This window comes from Oryx dammah, unplaced genomic scaffold (genome assembly GCF_014754425.2).
Source record: "Oryx dammah isolate SB20612 unplaced genomic scaffold, SCBI_Odam_1.1 HiC_scaffold_29, whole genome shotgun sequence".
In the NCBI taxonomy this organism is placed as follows: Eukaryota; Metazoa; Chordata; class Mammalia; order Artiodactyla; family Bovidae; genus Oryx; species Oryx dammah.
In genome coordinates this window covers 55149434-55166246 of record NW_024070213.1, presented here as the reverse complement: position 1 = coordinate 55166246, position 16813 = coordinate 55149434, and the positions used below count along the sequence as shown (strand labels likewise).

Below are 16813 nucleotides of genomic sequence, written 5' to 3'. Positions count from 1 at the left end.
ATATATATATATATATATATATATATTGGAGAAGGCAATGGCACCCCGCTCCAGTACTCTTGCCTGGAAAATCTCATGGACGGAGGAGCCTGGTAGGCTGCAGTCCATGAGGTCACTAAGCGTTGGACACGACTGAGCAACTTCACTTTCACTTTTCACTTTCATGCGTTGGAGAAGGAAATGGCAACCCACTCCAGTATTCTTGCCTGGAGAATCCCAGGGACTGGGGAGCCTGGTGGGCTGCCGTCTACGGGGTCACACAGAGTCGGACACGACTGAAGCGACTTAGTAGTAGTAGTAGTATGTTTTAATAGAACACAATGTGGTTTTTTAATCTGGACCATTTTTAAAGTCCTTTTTGAATTTGTTACAATATTGCTTCTGTGGTCTATGTTCTGGTTTTGTGACCATGAAGCATGTGGGATCTTAGCTCTCCAATCAAGGATCAAACTCTCACCCCTGTATTGGAAGGTGAAGTCTTGATCACTAGACCACTAGGGAAGTCCCTGAGCTGGATAGCTTAAGGTCCTTTGCTGACCTAAACTGTGATTTTCTTGGGAGAATTACACCAGGAAGAGAAAGTGCTCAGATATCTAATTCCTTTACTCTTACTGCTGATTTTCGTATCACTCCAAGGGAGCTATTATTTTTTATTAAATGAGGATGAACTTCTCAAAGTTGAAGGATGACAGCAGCTGGGGATGGTGATAGATCAGAACCTTTTACTTGCAGAATTCCTCCCATAGTTCTCTGTAACTATCATGGGGGATAATGAGTACAATGATAGTTCAGTTCTCTGGTCTAAATAATAAACTATTCCAAGATAAATTCACTTAAGATAAAACATTGAAAATCCTCCATCTTTAGCTCAGGAAGAATGCTGCAGTCACCTTTGCTTTCTGAGACGGCATAAAAACCTTGAAGCAGAGCATCCATAAGTGAGTTGGGACTGTACTGCTCTCGTGTTTGGTAGGTATTTGGATATCTATCTAGCTCAAACAGCTATAGCTATTTTGTGCTTTGTGTGTACTGGACTTTCTCATTTCAAAAGGCTCAAAGAACTTTATAAACAAAATGGTCATTCCCTTTCCCAATATATTCCTGAATAATAGACTGGTTATCCACTTGTAAATAGAAAGCATGAGGCATGGTGGAGAAGGTCTGTGTCAGAAAATGCAGCCCATCAGGGTGTGGGTATTATATTCATGAAGGACCTGTCTTACTTCTTTGTAAAACATTTAAATATAAAGGTGCCAAGCTGGGAAATGTCCTAACCTGGGAGTCCTATCCTGACCTATTCAAGACTGACTTCTAATCTGCACTCTTGTTTGGCTCAGTCCAATCTAATAAATATTAACTGAGCATTACTATGTCCAGGTGCTCCATGCTTAAAAAGTGAAAATGAATATAACAAAGATCCTGATCTTGAGTGAGAGAGACAAACTAGTCAATAGGCAGTCTTATCAGGTGTAATGGGAGCACAGAAGATTAAATTAGCATGCTAGCCCAGATAAAGGATGTCATAAAAGGCTTCTCCAAGGAATAAATCTTAAGGAGTGAACAGTTGTGCAAAGAAAGGCAGCAGTCAAGTGCAGAAAGAAAAAGGTGTTTTTAACACAGAATGATGAGATTCTTAAGAATTCCATAAGTACTTCCTGGGAAGGGAGACTGTATTTCTTGGCTGGTTAGTGAGAGTCATGAAACTCAGCTCTGGTGGCGGCATCAAATGCAGACTAAAGTAAGTGATGCACTTCCGAGCCTGGCAACAGAACATCCTGTTATTGTCCATGTCCCTCTCCTCTCTCCCCTTATGGTAGCTCTCAAAGAACTCCAAGATGGGAGAGCCACATGACAGAGAAGCCTGGATCCCCGAGCTCTGCTTGGAGGAGAGCTGCCTAACCCATCATTGACTTAGTATGCATAAGAAATAAATTTAATAGTGTGAAACCACTATTAACAATACTGTTAATAGTGTTAACAGTGGCTTGAGTTCATTATCTGATTAGGTAGGCTAAGAAATAATAAGATAGATCTGAATGACTTGCTGTCACTTCAAAATTTATTTTATTTACTCCAAATGACTTAAGTTTTTAACCTTAAGATCAATTATTCTTTCTCCCCTCTCTCAATGGCACCAATATCTCTCCTGAAAAAGAAATGATCTTTTACTCTGATTTAAGTGAGCATATCTCTTTGCCCCAGAACCACAAGACATTTACAGAACTGGATAGATCTTGAAAATAGAAACTCCACAGCTTCACCAAGGACCTGACCTACAGGAGGCAGAATATCTTATGCCCTCGGTTAGACCATGGATTTAAATCATGTATTCAGTTTACGTTAGGGTTCCCATGCTAACAGTGCACATATGTGTGTGGGATTTTGAGAGTATATCTTTAACTGGATAGCCTCAGGGCAGTAGGTCAACATTGAGTGGCATGATGTTTAAGATATTGGCCATTGAAAAGGAGGAAATGCAAGACAAAAGGAGGAGGGTGTATGGAGAGACAGTTTGGTACAGGAGAATGAAGTTACCCTGTCAGACGGTACAACAATAGAATCTATGTCGCTAGCCTATGTTTTGTCGTTGCCCTTCTGAAAAACAGCAGAAGCAATAGGAATGAGTTTCTACCGTTTTTCTAAGTAACAAGGAAATAAGACTGAAACTTCCTTTCTGAAGTTATTAAGAAGTTACATTGGTTGTACACTTTCCCCCTAAAGCTTGCACATATGTTCATCAACCATCAAGACTAGAATCAACAAACATCTGAATTTCAAGCACCTTGAAAGAACTAGAGTCTTTAAGAGCAGAATCTTAGGCAGGAAGCCAAGGTAAGATAATAACACATTTGCAATGCTCTTTTGAACTCTGAAATAATCAGGGATTCTCTGACATAAAGTCGTATTAAGATTTTAATTTTTGGAGAGATTCATTTCCTCTATGACACAGGAGTAGCAAAGTCATAGCTATAACTAAATCTGATCCCTAATTCAATGCTAAAGCTGAAACTCCAGTAGTTTGGCCACCTCATGCTAAGAGTTGACTCATTGGAAAAGACTCTGATGCTGGGAGGGATTGGGGGCAGGAGGAGAAGGGGAAGACGGAGGATGAGATGGCTGGATGGCATCACTGACTCGATGGACATGAGTCTGAGTGAACTCCGGGAGTTGGTGATGGACAGGGAGGCCTGGCATGCTGCGATTCATGGGTTGCAAAGAGTCAGACATGACTGAGTGACTGAACTGAATGCTTTGTTTAAATGATAAAGTGGAAAGGAGACTTTTTTTTTTTTTTTTGAGTGGGGTGGCAGGGTTTGTGTTCTCCAGTTTGCCACAACTACCACTACTATTTATTGTCTTGAAACCATCACAATATTGTAAAGAGTATGAGATGGTTGGTGGCATCACCAACTCGATGGACATGAGTTTGAGCAGGTTCTGGGAGTTGGTGATGGACAGGGAAGCCTGGCAAGCTGCAGTCCACAGGGTCACAAAGAGTTGGACATGACTGAGCGACTGAACAACATCAGATCTGAGACATATGCCTTTTTTTGAATGGTGATTACTAATGTGTTACTAAACCATCCAATTGTGAGTACCATAGTACCATGACGATGGCCCATGGGAATAAAGAATGCGTTTCGTCATTGTTGTAACCATGTAATAGTTATTCCATTTTGACTGCAAATGCAGACAAGGAAACCAGACTGTAAAGTGGATCATTATAAAGTGTATCTGTAGCAGGCATACTTCTGAGATGGCCCCAGTGATCCCACCTCTTGGTATTCACATCCTTGTGTAAATACCTCTTCTTATGTCTGGGCTTGATTTGTGGTTTGATTATAATGAACAGAATAGGCAAAAGGTTGGGATGTTACAGAAGACTGAGGTTTCCATCTTGCTGGCACTTTCCTGTTTTCTCACTTGCTTGTGCTGTTGAAACTAGCTTCATGTTGTGAGATTCTTTACAAAGGGGCCTATGTGACAAGAAACTGAGGGATGCCTTCAGCCAATAGCTTGTGAGGAACTGAAGCCTCAGTCCAAAAAGCCCCAAACATCAGAATCCTGCCTAAAACCAATGAATGGGGTAGGAAGTGGATTCTCCCCAGTTGAGTCTCAAGATGACTGTAGTCTGTGAAAGACCAAGAGCCAGAAGACCCAGCTAAGTGTTAGTCGCTCAGTTGTGTCTGACTCTCTGCAGCCCGCCAGGCTCCTCTGTCCACGGAATTCTTCAGGCAAGAATACTGCAGTGGGTAGCCATTTCCTTCTCCTGGGGATCTTCCCAACCCAGGGATCAAACCCCAGTCTCCTGCATTGCAGGCAGATTCTTTACCATCTGAGCCACCAGGGAAACTCTAAGATGCTCTTAGATCCCTACTCCACAGAAATATAGAGATGATAAATGTTGTAATATGCCTCTAAGATTGAGGTAACTTGTTATATAGCAATAGATACCTTACAGAGAATCTCACTTCTCTATTGGAGTAAGCGATAACTCTGTTGTTGTTTTTTAGAAAAACAAAATCTCAGACTGAGGATGGGGAAGGTGGCAGTTCATCTGGTCAGAGGTGTTCAGTGCCATTTGGTGAAAATATTGAAACTAAGCAGCCCAACAAATATTGGTCAAATTGAACTGAACTTAGACAAAAAAGGCAGCTACAATCCAGGTGTTCATTATGCAGTAAAACAGAAGTAGGGTAGCAATGAACAAAACAATGAATATCAGAAACTGTGCTGTGATCAAGAGTCCTGAAATAATTACCGTTGCTAGTCATCAAATATTCTGAGTTTGAGTTTTGAGGAATGCCAATGTTTAACTGAGGAGAATGAGCAGGCAAGGAGAGAGAGCAACAGAGGCAGGAAGACAACTGGGTATTGTGGAGGCCAAAAGAGGATGATGTTGACAGCTGACAAGAGTATCAAAACCTACTGAAGCCAAGGTTAGGTGGAAGTGGCTTATGGAATTTCTGTTCTTCTGGTCATTAGTGACTTTAGCACTGGTGGTGTGGGGTGGAAGCAAAGAAACTAGTTAGATCCAAATGGGGATAGGGAATGTAGACAATGACAAAGTAATTCTAAAAGATATTATAAAAGAGGAAAATATAGGGAAAAAAACATTGAAAATGAAGTGAGAGTGTGCTATAAAAGTTGCTAGCATGCTGACATACATTTTCAATTCAGGAGGAGAGATAAGAGCAGATACACTACAGGCCTTCACATGAAATTCTGCAAACCTTTAAAATGATAATCCTTTGAATTCCTGACCTGTGGGTGTTATATTGTCAAAGGACAAAAGAGATTATGCCCTTATAAAAGGATTTTAGAGGATTATCCACAGACTGGATAACAGAATTCTTACCTGGGAAAAAGTAAATGATATGTTGCAAATAAGTAATCAGATAATTTCCCTTGTCTGAGGACAGAAAAAGCTCAACATGCTTAAAGATTCTAAGAGAGTACAAAAGAAGCCATCTTCTCATAGAACTTGTGATTTGTGTCCTTTCTTAAAAAGAGTGAAGGGTAAAAGTTCCAGGAAACTTTCAGACTTAAGGAAAGACTGAGTTGGATATGGTGAGGGAAGTGGATGCTGGGTGAAAATGGATAAAGTAAATTTTGCACCTAAAGGTCAGGCACTGTAAAAGACAGAGAGAAAGAATGGATGGAAAAGAGGAATTGATATGATTACTGTTCTAAAGATGTCTATGCTTAGAATACATGGAATGTATTCTATGTGTTCAGCATATCAAATGAACTGGAGAACATTCAGACCTATGCACAAATAATTACTTCAATATTAAAAAGGGGATATTATAGAAAAAACATCATTACAAAAAGAATAAACATTGTCTTTGAAACTTGAGACAATACAAATACAAATAAAGCATAAAAAACCTGCACTGAAGTGTGATAACAGATCAAAACTGCACTTAGCAAACCACCTTTTCTCTGTTTAGGAACAATCTCTCCAAAACACAATATGTTAATTAAAGAACCTCAGGTAGCAATCATGGAATAGTTGTCATGACAGATGAAGAACACAGATATTCTGAGGACTAACATTGCACAAACAAAATGAAGAGACAGTTTGCCCACTTTTTGGTAGTACAAAGTCTGAGGGAATGCAAATGAATGTGTTGGCAGTTGAATTACACTATTAACCACCTAAAGTTTGGGTTCATTACCTAAGAAGGCAAAGCATCAATTTGTAGCATTATAACATTTTGTTTGTGCTGCTGAACATGTGTTTGGATGTTCTTATGGTTTTGAACTGTGGTGTTGGAGAAGACTCTTAAGAGTAGCTTGGACAGCAAGGAGATCAAACCAGTCCATCCTAAAGGACATCAGTCCTGAATATTCACTGGAAGGACTGATGCTGAAGCTGACACTCCAGTACTGTGGCCACCTTATGTGAAGAACTGATTCATTGAAAAGGACCCTGATGCTGGGAAAGATTGATGGCAGGAGGAGAAGGGGACAACAGAGGATGAGATGTTTGGATGGCATCACCAACTTGATGGACATAAGTTTGAGTGAACTCTGGGAGATGGTATTAGACAGGGAAGCCTGGCATGCTGCAGTCCATGGGGTCGCCAAGAGTTGGACATGACTGAGTGACTGAATGAACTGAACTGAACTCATTTGGGTGCATAATAAGTACTCCAGCATCAGCCTCTTGATAGAAGCTTACTTTTGTGTTATTTCTATTATATTGTTCTCTCTGATGGGAATGATATTCTGTCTTAAAGATAAACATTTCATTTATTCTTCAAATAATTCCGAGTTCAGGTTCTTTTGTTTCTCAAAATGGCACGTACAGGATTATAGACATAGCTTAAAAACTGAGGTACTCTTTGATTAAAAAAATATATTTGAATAACATGTAAAAAATATTCACTCACTCAATCACTCATTCGTCTTTCTTTTAAGTGCATATATTGAGCTAAGCACAGTGGAATGTTCAAGGATGGACGTGGCATTGTCTCTGCCCTCAGGATGTTTATAACATAAAGTAGTATAATATTATTAGTACCTTCAGACAGAACAAGCATAGGGCCATCAAATCTTAGAGGAAAGAAAGAGTAAAGTATTCTTTCACTTCACAAATTATTTTTTGATGTGCTAGGCACCATTTCAGGGACTGGATATGTAAAAGGAACAAGATAGGGTACCAAGGGGAGAATAAGGTACCAAGGCACCTTATTTCATTACTGTTGCATCCGGGGTTGAGATAAAAAAAAATAAAGCAGAAAATAAGCAAACAAATAATATAACTTCAGGTGGCCAAAACTGCTATGAAGAAAACTGGAGCAGGACAACACGAGGGACAGTGATGGGGGCAAAGGCTGTGCTTTTGAGGGAACAAAACCCTCTGTGAGGAGGTGATAGCTGAATAGAGATTTGATGATGTAGGGAGCAAACATTTGAAGATATGAAGAAAAGGCTTTCCAGGCAGACAGACTGATACAGAAAGGCTTTGAGGCAAAAATGAGTTTGACATATTCTGGAACAAAAAAGAAAGACACATGACTAGAGAATGGAAGAGAGAATGAGAGATGAGGTTGTATTGGTGGGAAGGGGTCAGATCCTATTGATTTTCGTAGGTCAGGCACTGTAAAAGACTAAAGATTCTAAGTGTAAAAGGGAATCCATTGTGGATTTTAAGCAGGATGAGCCATGATCTGATTTACATTTCTGTCTGGGTGCAGTGTGGAAATTTAACTGTAAAGTGGTGAGAAAGGTAACTGGGACAGAGATAAGGCATCTATGCATTGTCCAGGTGTGAGGACCAATCAGAAATTGACTCAAGTAGTCTAACACAGAGACAACAGGTTAGATTCTATCGTGGTAGTCTGATTAGACATGGTTGGTGTGGACTAAGGTAATAATTACTAAGGTGGTAAGAAGTGGTTCCACTTCAGAAGTTTCACAAAAAGTGATTCTGTGTAAAGATACAAAAATAGCAAGGTGAACAATATGTTAATAACCAGATATAGTGCTAAGGACTTTTTATTCTTTTCTTTTTAGTGTAGAAAACTGTATTATTAAAACTCCTGTGTATGCTTGACTTTTCTTGAATTTGCAAAAGTGGTAAGTTTCTATCAGTAGATAGTTCACTGTCAGTCGGCAAATTTCATCTTGTCACTTCCTTAGAAACAGTGGTTAATATTTATCTTTCCCATTCTGAGAAGGAGAAATTAAAGCCTCCTTAGAAAGGAAAAGCACAGAGGAGAATATAAAATATATAATACATTCATATATTTAGATGCATCTTTTACTGTCCATCTGCTACCCTGCCTCCAATCTTACCCCCTGAATCTTTCCCTTGGTGGATGACCCAACTTTAACATTCTCTCCTTCTAATTTCTCTTGTCTGTAGCCTCCAGAATTAACTGGCCTAAAGCAGTCTAGTCATGTCCATTCCCCTGTGCTCACAGAATAAATTTCAGATTCCTTAGCCTGATACCAACCTGACCCAACCTACTTATTCTGTTTACCTCTGGCTCCAGTCTCTAATTGTTTTAATCACATTGGATTTTAGTATTTTTAAAATTGTGATGAAATAACAAAACATAAAACCACGTTAAACTGTCTTGAAGTATTATACATAATTTAGTAGTATTAAGTACATTCACATTGTTGTGCAAATCCCATTGGATTTTAAATCACGAAGGATCATGGTTCCTCTAATGCTTCTGGCAGTTTGTTGACTGGACCATACCTCTATCTATGTGATTCCCGCTGGGCCCTGAAATGCCTTTCCCTTTCCTTACCAATTTAAATCCTACATATTTTACTGAGCACTGAAGACCAGTGCTCAGATCCTACCTCTTGTTTTAGGCTCCTGTGAAACCTTACCTAGAAACAGAAGGTCAACTCTGTTGCTAAGTAACATATTACTTAAAGTTAAAATGATGCCTGCTTGGTAAATTGCATTTGGACTGGGAGGATTTATACCTGAACTACAAATACCTGAAGAGGAGGTGACACTTGCACTTTCCTGAGTAATGACTTGTGATTAGGCAAGTTCTGTGCCCCTGGAGGCTAGGGCTATGAAGTTGTTATAAGAGATACTGCCTCTAAGGGCGGGAGGGTGCTATTCCAGGAACATTCTTCTACCCACCCAACACTGATCTGTCTTCTTGTACCTGATCTGTTACCTGGGGGGTATGGACTGATTGTATTAACATGCAGAATCCCACCGAAGAAAAACTTGTAAGCTGCCCTGCCGGCCCGGAGCCATTTCCTGTATTACCTCTAATGAATATGAATGTTTAATTGGACTAAGAAGACCTGCTCTGGCTTCAGGGAGTTGCATCAATATGCAGACATATTGTCCTAAGTACTAACACGCTTTCACACCTGGACTTAAAACCATTGGGACTAGACTAAAGGCTAGGATAATAAATGCTGTCTTACCTTAGGCAGGAGCTGGATTGCCTGTAGAATTCTTTGTCTGTGCCCAGAATTAAGGATTCCAATTTCCAACAAATCCTGGTCTTCCATAACATTGCTTCCCTGAAACAAAACCAGAAATGTTATAAATTAAATCAGGCAGTTTTACTGGGCATAAATACTGGTTTTCTTAATACAGAGAAAAATAACCAACAAATGATCTGATTTTTGTAAGCAAAACCATAGAGTCAATCTTCTGTAAGAGTGAGGTGAGAGGAGGTCACCTAGATGATTGAGTTGAAGGTTATGGGAAAGTTTCTTTTACATCATAAATACTCTCAAAGCTTACTATTTATGGCTGGATTATCTGCATTGGGGATTTATATCTGTGACTCAAAACCCAGTTCCTCTAAAAATATATATGCTTCTAGGAAGAGCTGCCATTTAAACTATCAGTGACCTACATGTTAATGTGAATGAACCAGTTTTTTTCCCCTCTGAAGACAAATTTTGTAAGGAGAGCTGATGAAAAAAATTGAGGTAGGCAAGCTAAAAGAGAATAATTCATCTTGAATGTCAGATGTCTGATCAAGGTATGAGGATACAAAAATGAATAAGATGCAGACCCTTGCCCTCAACTGTTGATTCCTTCCAGTCCAGAGATGGAGGCAGATTGTTCAAAGGCAGTTAGGATGCTATGAGTGTGCTATCATGGTGACGTGTGTTTGGGAATGCAGAGGGGACCTGGGGTGTATTTTCAGAGGAGAGGGTGTCTCATCAGATATCTGCAGTACAGTTCAGGTTCAGCACTCAAAATGCAAAGGACTGGGAGAAGTCAGATGCAGTGCTGTGTGGGTAAGAAAAAACACAGTGTACCTGGAAGCATCAAATTCTAGGATCAGGTGGAGACAGGAGCAAAACTTAATGCTTAAATGGTATTGAGAAGCCAGACGACACAGATATTGTATGAATTTCAATTTCATCTTGACCATAACAAGCCATGGACAGATTTTAAGAAAAGGAGTTACATGATGAGACCTCAAATTTAGAAAGATCAACTTGATTTCTGTAGCTGGGCCTGTTGGCTTACCTAAGAAATGATGGCACTGAGCCACGTAACTTCCAAGGATCAGCCTAATCCTGCTATTCTCTGATTTCAATGATTTTTTTGACCTCTGATTAATATTCTAACATGGAAGCTTATAAATTGCTTATTTTATCCTGAAATTTTAGTCTTTTGGAGCATGCAAGCTACAGTTTCTCTTTCAATTAAGGAGTCTATAGAGAAGTTCAAGAACTCAGATCACTGCTTTTATGGACAATCAAACTCTATCTTACCAATGCGTAAAATAAAAAAACACTTATGAATAGAAATTACAGAATATCTATTTATGGAGAGCAATGGGTCCTGATGAATATTTAAAGCAAAGGAGAATGACCTGGAAAAGGGCAGTCATGGGAGCACGGAGCTGTTAGGAAACCACAGAGGTTGTCCTTGAGATGGTGTGGGCTTAGACTAAGATAGTGGTCATGGGAAACAGAAAGATGTGAGTAGATTTGAAAACCATCAAGAAGTTTGACTTGGTGACTGAATGTAGAGAATGGTGGAGAAATCCAGAATACACACCAGTTCCAGGCTTCCTCAACAGGGCTGGATAGTGATCTTTTCCTGAGACAGGGAGGAAGGGCCAGTCTAGCATGGTGCAAAGACTAATGTCTTTCCCTGGACAGGCACAGGATTGATGAATGTAAACAATTTAATATCAGACTATGTTAAAAACTGGCACAATTGGCTGTGCTTAGAAAGATTAAAGTCATTAGTATGGTACCATAGCTAGAGATTTAAAAATGGGCTTTCACTGGACAGAAACATTCCACCTACTCATAGTAACATTCTTGTGCTTAAGCTACACTGGCCAACTTGGAGGAGGCAGAACGATTCAGGTGTATAAGCAGCGTGATCATAAAAAAGCCTAATGAAAGACAAATAAAGCCAGCCTTGGCAATATGCCATAGGAAACATTGCTCTCAGGAAATTACTCAGTGCACACAATGGAGCATGGTCAAGAATATAAATGACTTCATTTTGAGAAAGCATTATTGTTTTCAGAAATGGACTAATGTGTCATGAGTAGGATGTATGATACCATTCTGTTTGACTTTCATTCTTTAAGAGATTTTTCAAAGGAGTTAAAAGGCCCTTAAAAAATAAACACAAACAAAAAACTTTAGCCACCTATGTATTAGATCATTATCTTGTTTTCCAAAGGCTAAATTATCAGCCTACAACTTCAGCTTATACAAAACATAGAACCTGGATTTTTTGTACAAAAACAAGGCACAACAGCACAACAGGAGGCTATGGTCTGAATTAACTACTATCTATAGGTAATATTAAACACTTGATTTCAGTGTTCGAATACTGAAATGATTTAAAGAATTTAGTCCTTAGAGACCACTGTTCTTCCTCTAAACCACCAACATATCGCCTTATCTATCTTCAGTAAGGGAGGAAACATCTTGAAGAATTATAGGGAAGTTAGACAAATTGTTTTTGGGTCAAATACCCTAGCATGCAAGATAATTCCAAACACTTTTGAAAAGTATGCAAATCACAATGCAAATGGTAAGAATGTGCCCAAAAGGAAATGGTACTGACTGTGGAAATATAAAGAAAAGGATTCACTTTCCCCAGTGAGGGGACATTGGAAATACCAGAATACCAGAAATATTCTGGTGCATCATCTAGCCAGTCTTTTTTCAAAATAGCTCCAGGCTTGGAGCCTCAAGACTTGGGTCTGAGTCCTGTCTGGGGAAATGTGGCTAAAGTGAAAGTGAAAGTCGCTCAGTCGTGTCTGACTCTTTGTGACCTCGTGGACTATACAGTCCATAGAATTCTCCAGGTCAGAATACTGGAGTGGGTAACCTTTCTTTTCTCCAGGGGTCTTCCCAACCCAGGGATCGAACCCAGGTCACCCACATTGCAGGCAGATTCTTTACCAGCTGAGCCACAAGGGAGGCAATGTGGCTAAGTCATATACTATTTCTGAGTTTTGTGGTCCTCACCCATTAAATGAAGCCATTTAATAAATTCCCATTCAGTTCTTCAATGCTATGATTTCAGTTGTGCCCAACTTATTAGTATCATTTTATTTAAATATAGATTGTATAATTTGAAACTATGTTTTAGTTCTTAAGAATTGTAACTTAAATTGCTTCAAGAAGTAGTTATACAGAGTGCAAGAATGCATGTTATTTTTTTTGACAAATTAGTATCAGTACTAGGAACTTATAAAATTTCTTATAAAAAGAAATTATAGAATACCTTATTTTTTGTAGTATCATGGATTATTACAGTTTTTCAGAGAAAATCAAATATTTCAAATCTTGCAACTAACCATTTTGCTTGTACTTGGGTAACAGTTATGCTGTCTAGGTCAATAAATATTTTTATTTTTTCAAGGCAGCTAAAGTTTATTCTCTTGTTATCATTTGCCTTCACTGAATGTGAGAAAAATCTCAGTTTAATTCTTTTTTTCTCAATAAAAGCTGAACATACACTCTAGCTTTCTCTTTCATCCATTTTCCATGACTGCCAGATTAGTGGTGTTTGAAGCAGGGCTTCATCGTGTCTATCTTCTACTTAACGACCTACCACATTGCACGCTCCATCTCATCTCCTCATACATATGATGTCTCTAGTTTCTTATCTCCCATTTACTTCTCAACTCATCCCAATAGGCTTTTACCCCCACTCACTCCATAGAACTCCTCCATGAAATGTTAAGAATGACCTCTCATATCTAGTTAATTGTTTTCAGTCCTGTCTTCAAGGACTCATTCACCACTTGTGGCTGATGGCTTCATATTGGATAATGCAAATATAGAACATTGTTGTTATCATAGAATGTTCTCTTAGACAGTGCCTCTCTACAGTTAAAGGCGTTGAAACTGTAGCTGAATCACACGCACAGGGCAATGATGAGAATGACAGGGAATCAAAGCAGAGAGTCAAATTTACTCATGAGTTATTCTCAGGGTATAACCGATGTTCCTCTTAGTCAAAGTTCATGAACATTAAATTTAGAATCTATAGCAAATTCTTTTCTAATTTTTCAGTCATTAAAACAAATTAGTAGCTGGTTGTGCTTTCATTAGTGTTTCGTTGTCATGGGGCTAGAAAGCTATGCTACCAAAATGACAGGTCCCATTGAGAAATTATTTATTATATGCTTAGCACACTACCAGACACATGGCATATGCATTTAAGGAATAATAATCAGTGGATAAAGTTGTTTAGTTAATGACTTTCTAGATGGCAATGGTTTTTGTGTTTTTTTTTTTTTTTTTTAACAGATAGGAAATGTCTAATCCAGGACAGCTTTGTTGCTTTCCTAAATCATGGAATGAAGAAAAAATCTAATATTTTATGCACTAAAAGCTGAAAGCTGAAGTTTCTATGACCATGGGGAGAATATCTTATGTATTGGATTTTTTCAGCTACGATAAACTAATAAGATGACCAAATAGAATAAAAAGCAGTGCTTTGTATTTAATGATCCATTTAAAGTAGAACAGCTATTTATTGAAATCATTTCTCAGAAATATCTTTACTGTTTCTGTCTCTCAGAATTTTGGCTTGAAAAGTTCATAACCTCGATGTCATGTTACATTACATATCATATAAAATGCTAAGGAAACATATTTAAGGACCATAGAGAACTGATTTCTTCTTAATATACGCTTGAGTTAGATGTTATTTATTTTCTCTCTTCAGTTCAAGACTGAAAAAAACCAAGGAGATACTATTGATTGGAGAAGATTTCTTTTGCTCTATAATTAGCTAAATTAGATTCTTCTTTACAATTTGTATGGCCTTAATTACTGAAACTCCAGTACTTTGGCCACCTCATGAGAAGAGTTGACTCATTGGAAAAGACTTTGATGTTGGGAGGGATTGAGGGCAGGAGGAGAAGGGGACGACAGAGGATGAGATGGCTGGATGGCATCACTGACTCGATGGATGTGAGTCTGAGTGAACTCCGGGAGTTGGTGATGGACAGGGAGGCCTAGTGTGCTGCGATTCATGGGGTCGCAAAGAGTCGGACATGACTGAGCGACTGAGCTGAACTGAACTGAATTATTTAAAATAGAATGGGTAGTAGAATGATAACATGATCTTACAAATTCACGAATGTAACAACATTTTATTTTTAATATACTTTTTTACATCATAAATGACATGGTGGCCTAAAACTATATATGACTTTCTTGGTATAACACTCCTACCTTTCAGTTTCTATAAAGATTTTTAGTTAATTTGATATTAATTTACAGGTAAATGCAGTAAGTTTCTTTGCTGCATGTTAATGATTATAACTACTATGATAAATACCAGATTTAGAACCCCTTATCAGTGTTGGAACAAAACTTTATTTAGTTTACCAGATACAAACATGAGCTACCAACCATAATTGATTAGATAATTGATGATATACTTCTTTCATTTTTCATTCCCTCTCTCACATTAATGAAATGGCAGTAGAAGAAGATTGTGTAGTCTATCGCTTACATTTCTATCATAGCCTTCCATGTGAACATATACTGTCTACTGCAATGGAATTTCTTCACAACTTAACTAAATTACCATGTTTTCAACTTATGAAAAAATTTCCTAGATTCTTCAGACCACATGGATTATTGATTCAAATAAATGTCATATCACTGAGCAATACATTTGAGAGCACCTATATATATTCATATAGTTCAATCCCTTAGTTGTGTCTGACTCTTTGCAACTCCATGGAATGCAGCACACCAGGCTTCCCTGTCCATCACCAACTGCAGGAGCTTACTCAAACTTATGTCTATCGAGTCAGTGATGCCATCCAAATATCTTATCCTCTGTCATCCCTTTCTCCTCTCGCCTTCAATCTTTCTCAGAATCAGGGTCTTTTCCAATGAATCAGTTCTTCACATTAGGTGGCCAAAGTATTGGAGTCTCAGCTTCAGCATCAGTCCTTCCAATGAATATTCAGGAGTGATTTCCTTTAGGACAGACTGGTTGGATCTCCTTGCAGTCCAAGGGACTCTCAAGAGTCTTCTCCAACACTACAGTTCAAAAGCACCAATTCTTCAGTGCTCAGCTTTCTTTATAGTGCAACTCTCACATCCATACATGACTACTGGAAAAACCACAGCCTTGACTAGATGGACCTCTGTTGGCAAAGTAATGTCTCTGCTTTGCAATATGCTGTCTAGATTGCTTAAAGCTTTTCTTCCAAGGAGCAAGTGTCTTTTAAGTTCATGGCTGCAGTCAACATCTGCACTGATTTTGGAGCCCCGCCAAAATAAAGTCTGTCATTGTTTCCCCATCTATTTGCCACGAAGTGATTGGACTGGATGCCACGATCTTAGCTTTCTAAATGTTGAGTTTTAAGCCAATTTTTTCACTCTTCTCTTTCACTTTCATCAAGAGGCTCTTTAGTTCTTCTTCACTTTCTGCCATAAGGGTGGTGTCACCTGCATATCTGAGGTTACTGATATTTCTCCCAGCAATCTTGATTCCAGCTTGTAGTTCATCCAGCCCAGCATTTAGCATGATGTACTCTGCACATAAGTTAAATAAACAGGGTGACAATATACATCCTTGATGTAGTCCTTTCTGAATTTGGAACCAGTCTGTTCTATGTCCAGTTCTAACTGTTGCTTCCTAACCTGCATACAGATTTTTAAGGAGGCAGGTAAGGTGGTCTGGTATTCCCATCTCTTTCAGAATTTTCCACAGTTTATTGTGACCCACACAGTCCAAGGCTTTGGCATAGTCAATAAAGCAGAAGTAGATGTTTTACTGGAATTCTCTTGCTTTTTTTTTTTTTTTTATCATCCAAAAGATGTTGGCAATTTGATCTCTGGTTGCTCTGCCTTTTCTAAATCAATCATGAACATCTGGAAGTTCACAATTCACATACTGTTGAGGCCTGGCTTGGAGAATTTTGAGCATTACTTTGCTAGTGTCTGAGATGAATGCAATTGTGTGGTAGTCTGATCACTCTTTGGCATTGACTTTCTTTGGGATTGGAATGAAAACTGACCTTTTCTAGTCCTTTGGCCACTGCTAAGTTTTCCAAATTTGCTGGCATATCGAGTGCAGCACTTTCACAACATCTTCTTTTAGGATTTGAAATAGCTCAGCTGGAATTCCATCACCTCCACTAGCTTTGTTCATTGTGATGCTTCCTAAGGCCCACTTGACTTAGGATTCTAGGATGTATGGCTCTAGGTAAGTGATCACACCATCGTGGTTATCTGGGTCATGAAGATCTTTTTTTGTATAGTTCTTCTGTGTATTCTTGCCACCTCTTAATATCTTCTGCTTCTGTTAGGTCCATTCCATTTCTGTCCTTTATTGTACCCATCT

The 16813-nt window shown here is 38.7% G+C and overlaps 1 protein-coding gene across 8 annotated transcripts in view; it reads right to left on the bottom strand.

The window, feature by feature from the left end:
* ANKS1B (ankyrin repeat and sterile alpha motif domain containing 1B) overlaps nt 1–16813 on the bottom strand; it is a 1164007-nt gene that overhangs the window by 336431 nt on the left and 810763 nt on the right. For all 8 annotated transcript variants that reach the window (XM_040234922.1, XM_040234916.1, XM_040234918.1 and 5 more), the window contains one exon: nt 9418–9516. In XM_040234922.1, the coding sequence (XP_040090856.1) occupies nt 9418–9516 (99 nt within the window). The remainder of the gene's footprint in view (nt 1–9417; nt 9517–16813) is intronic.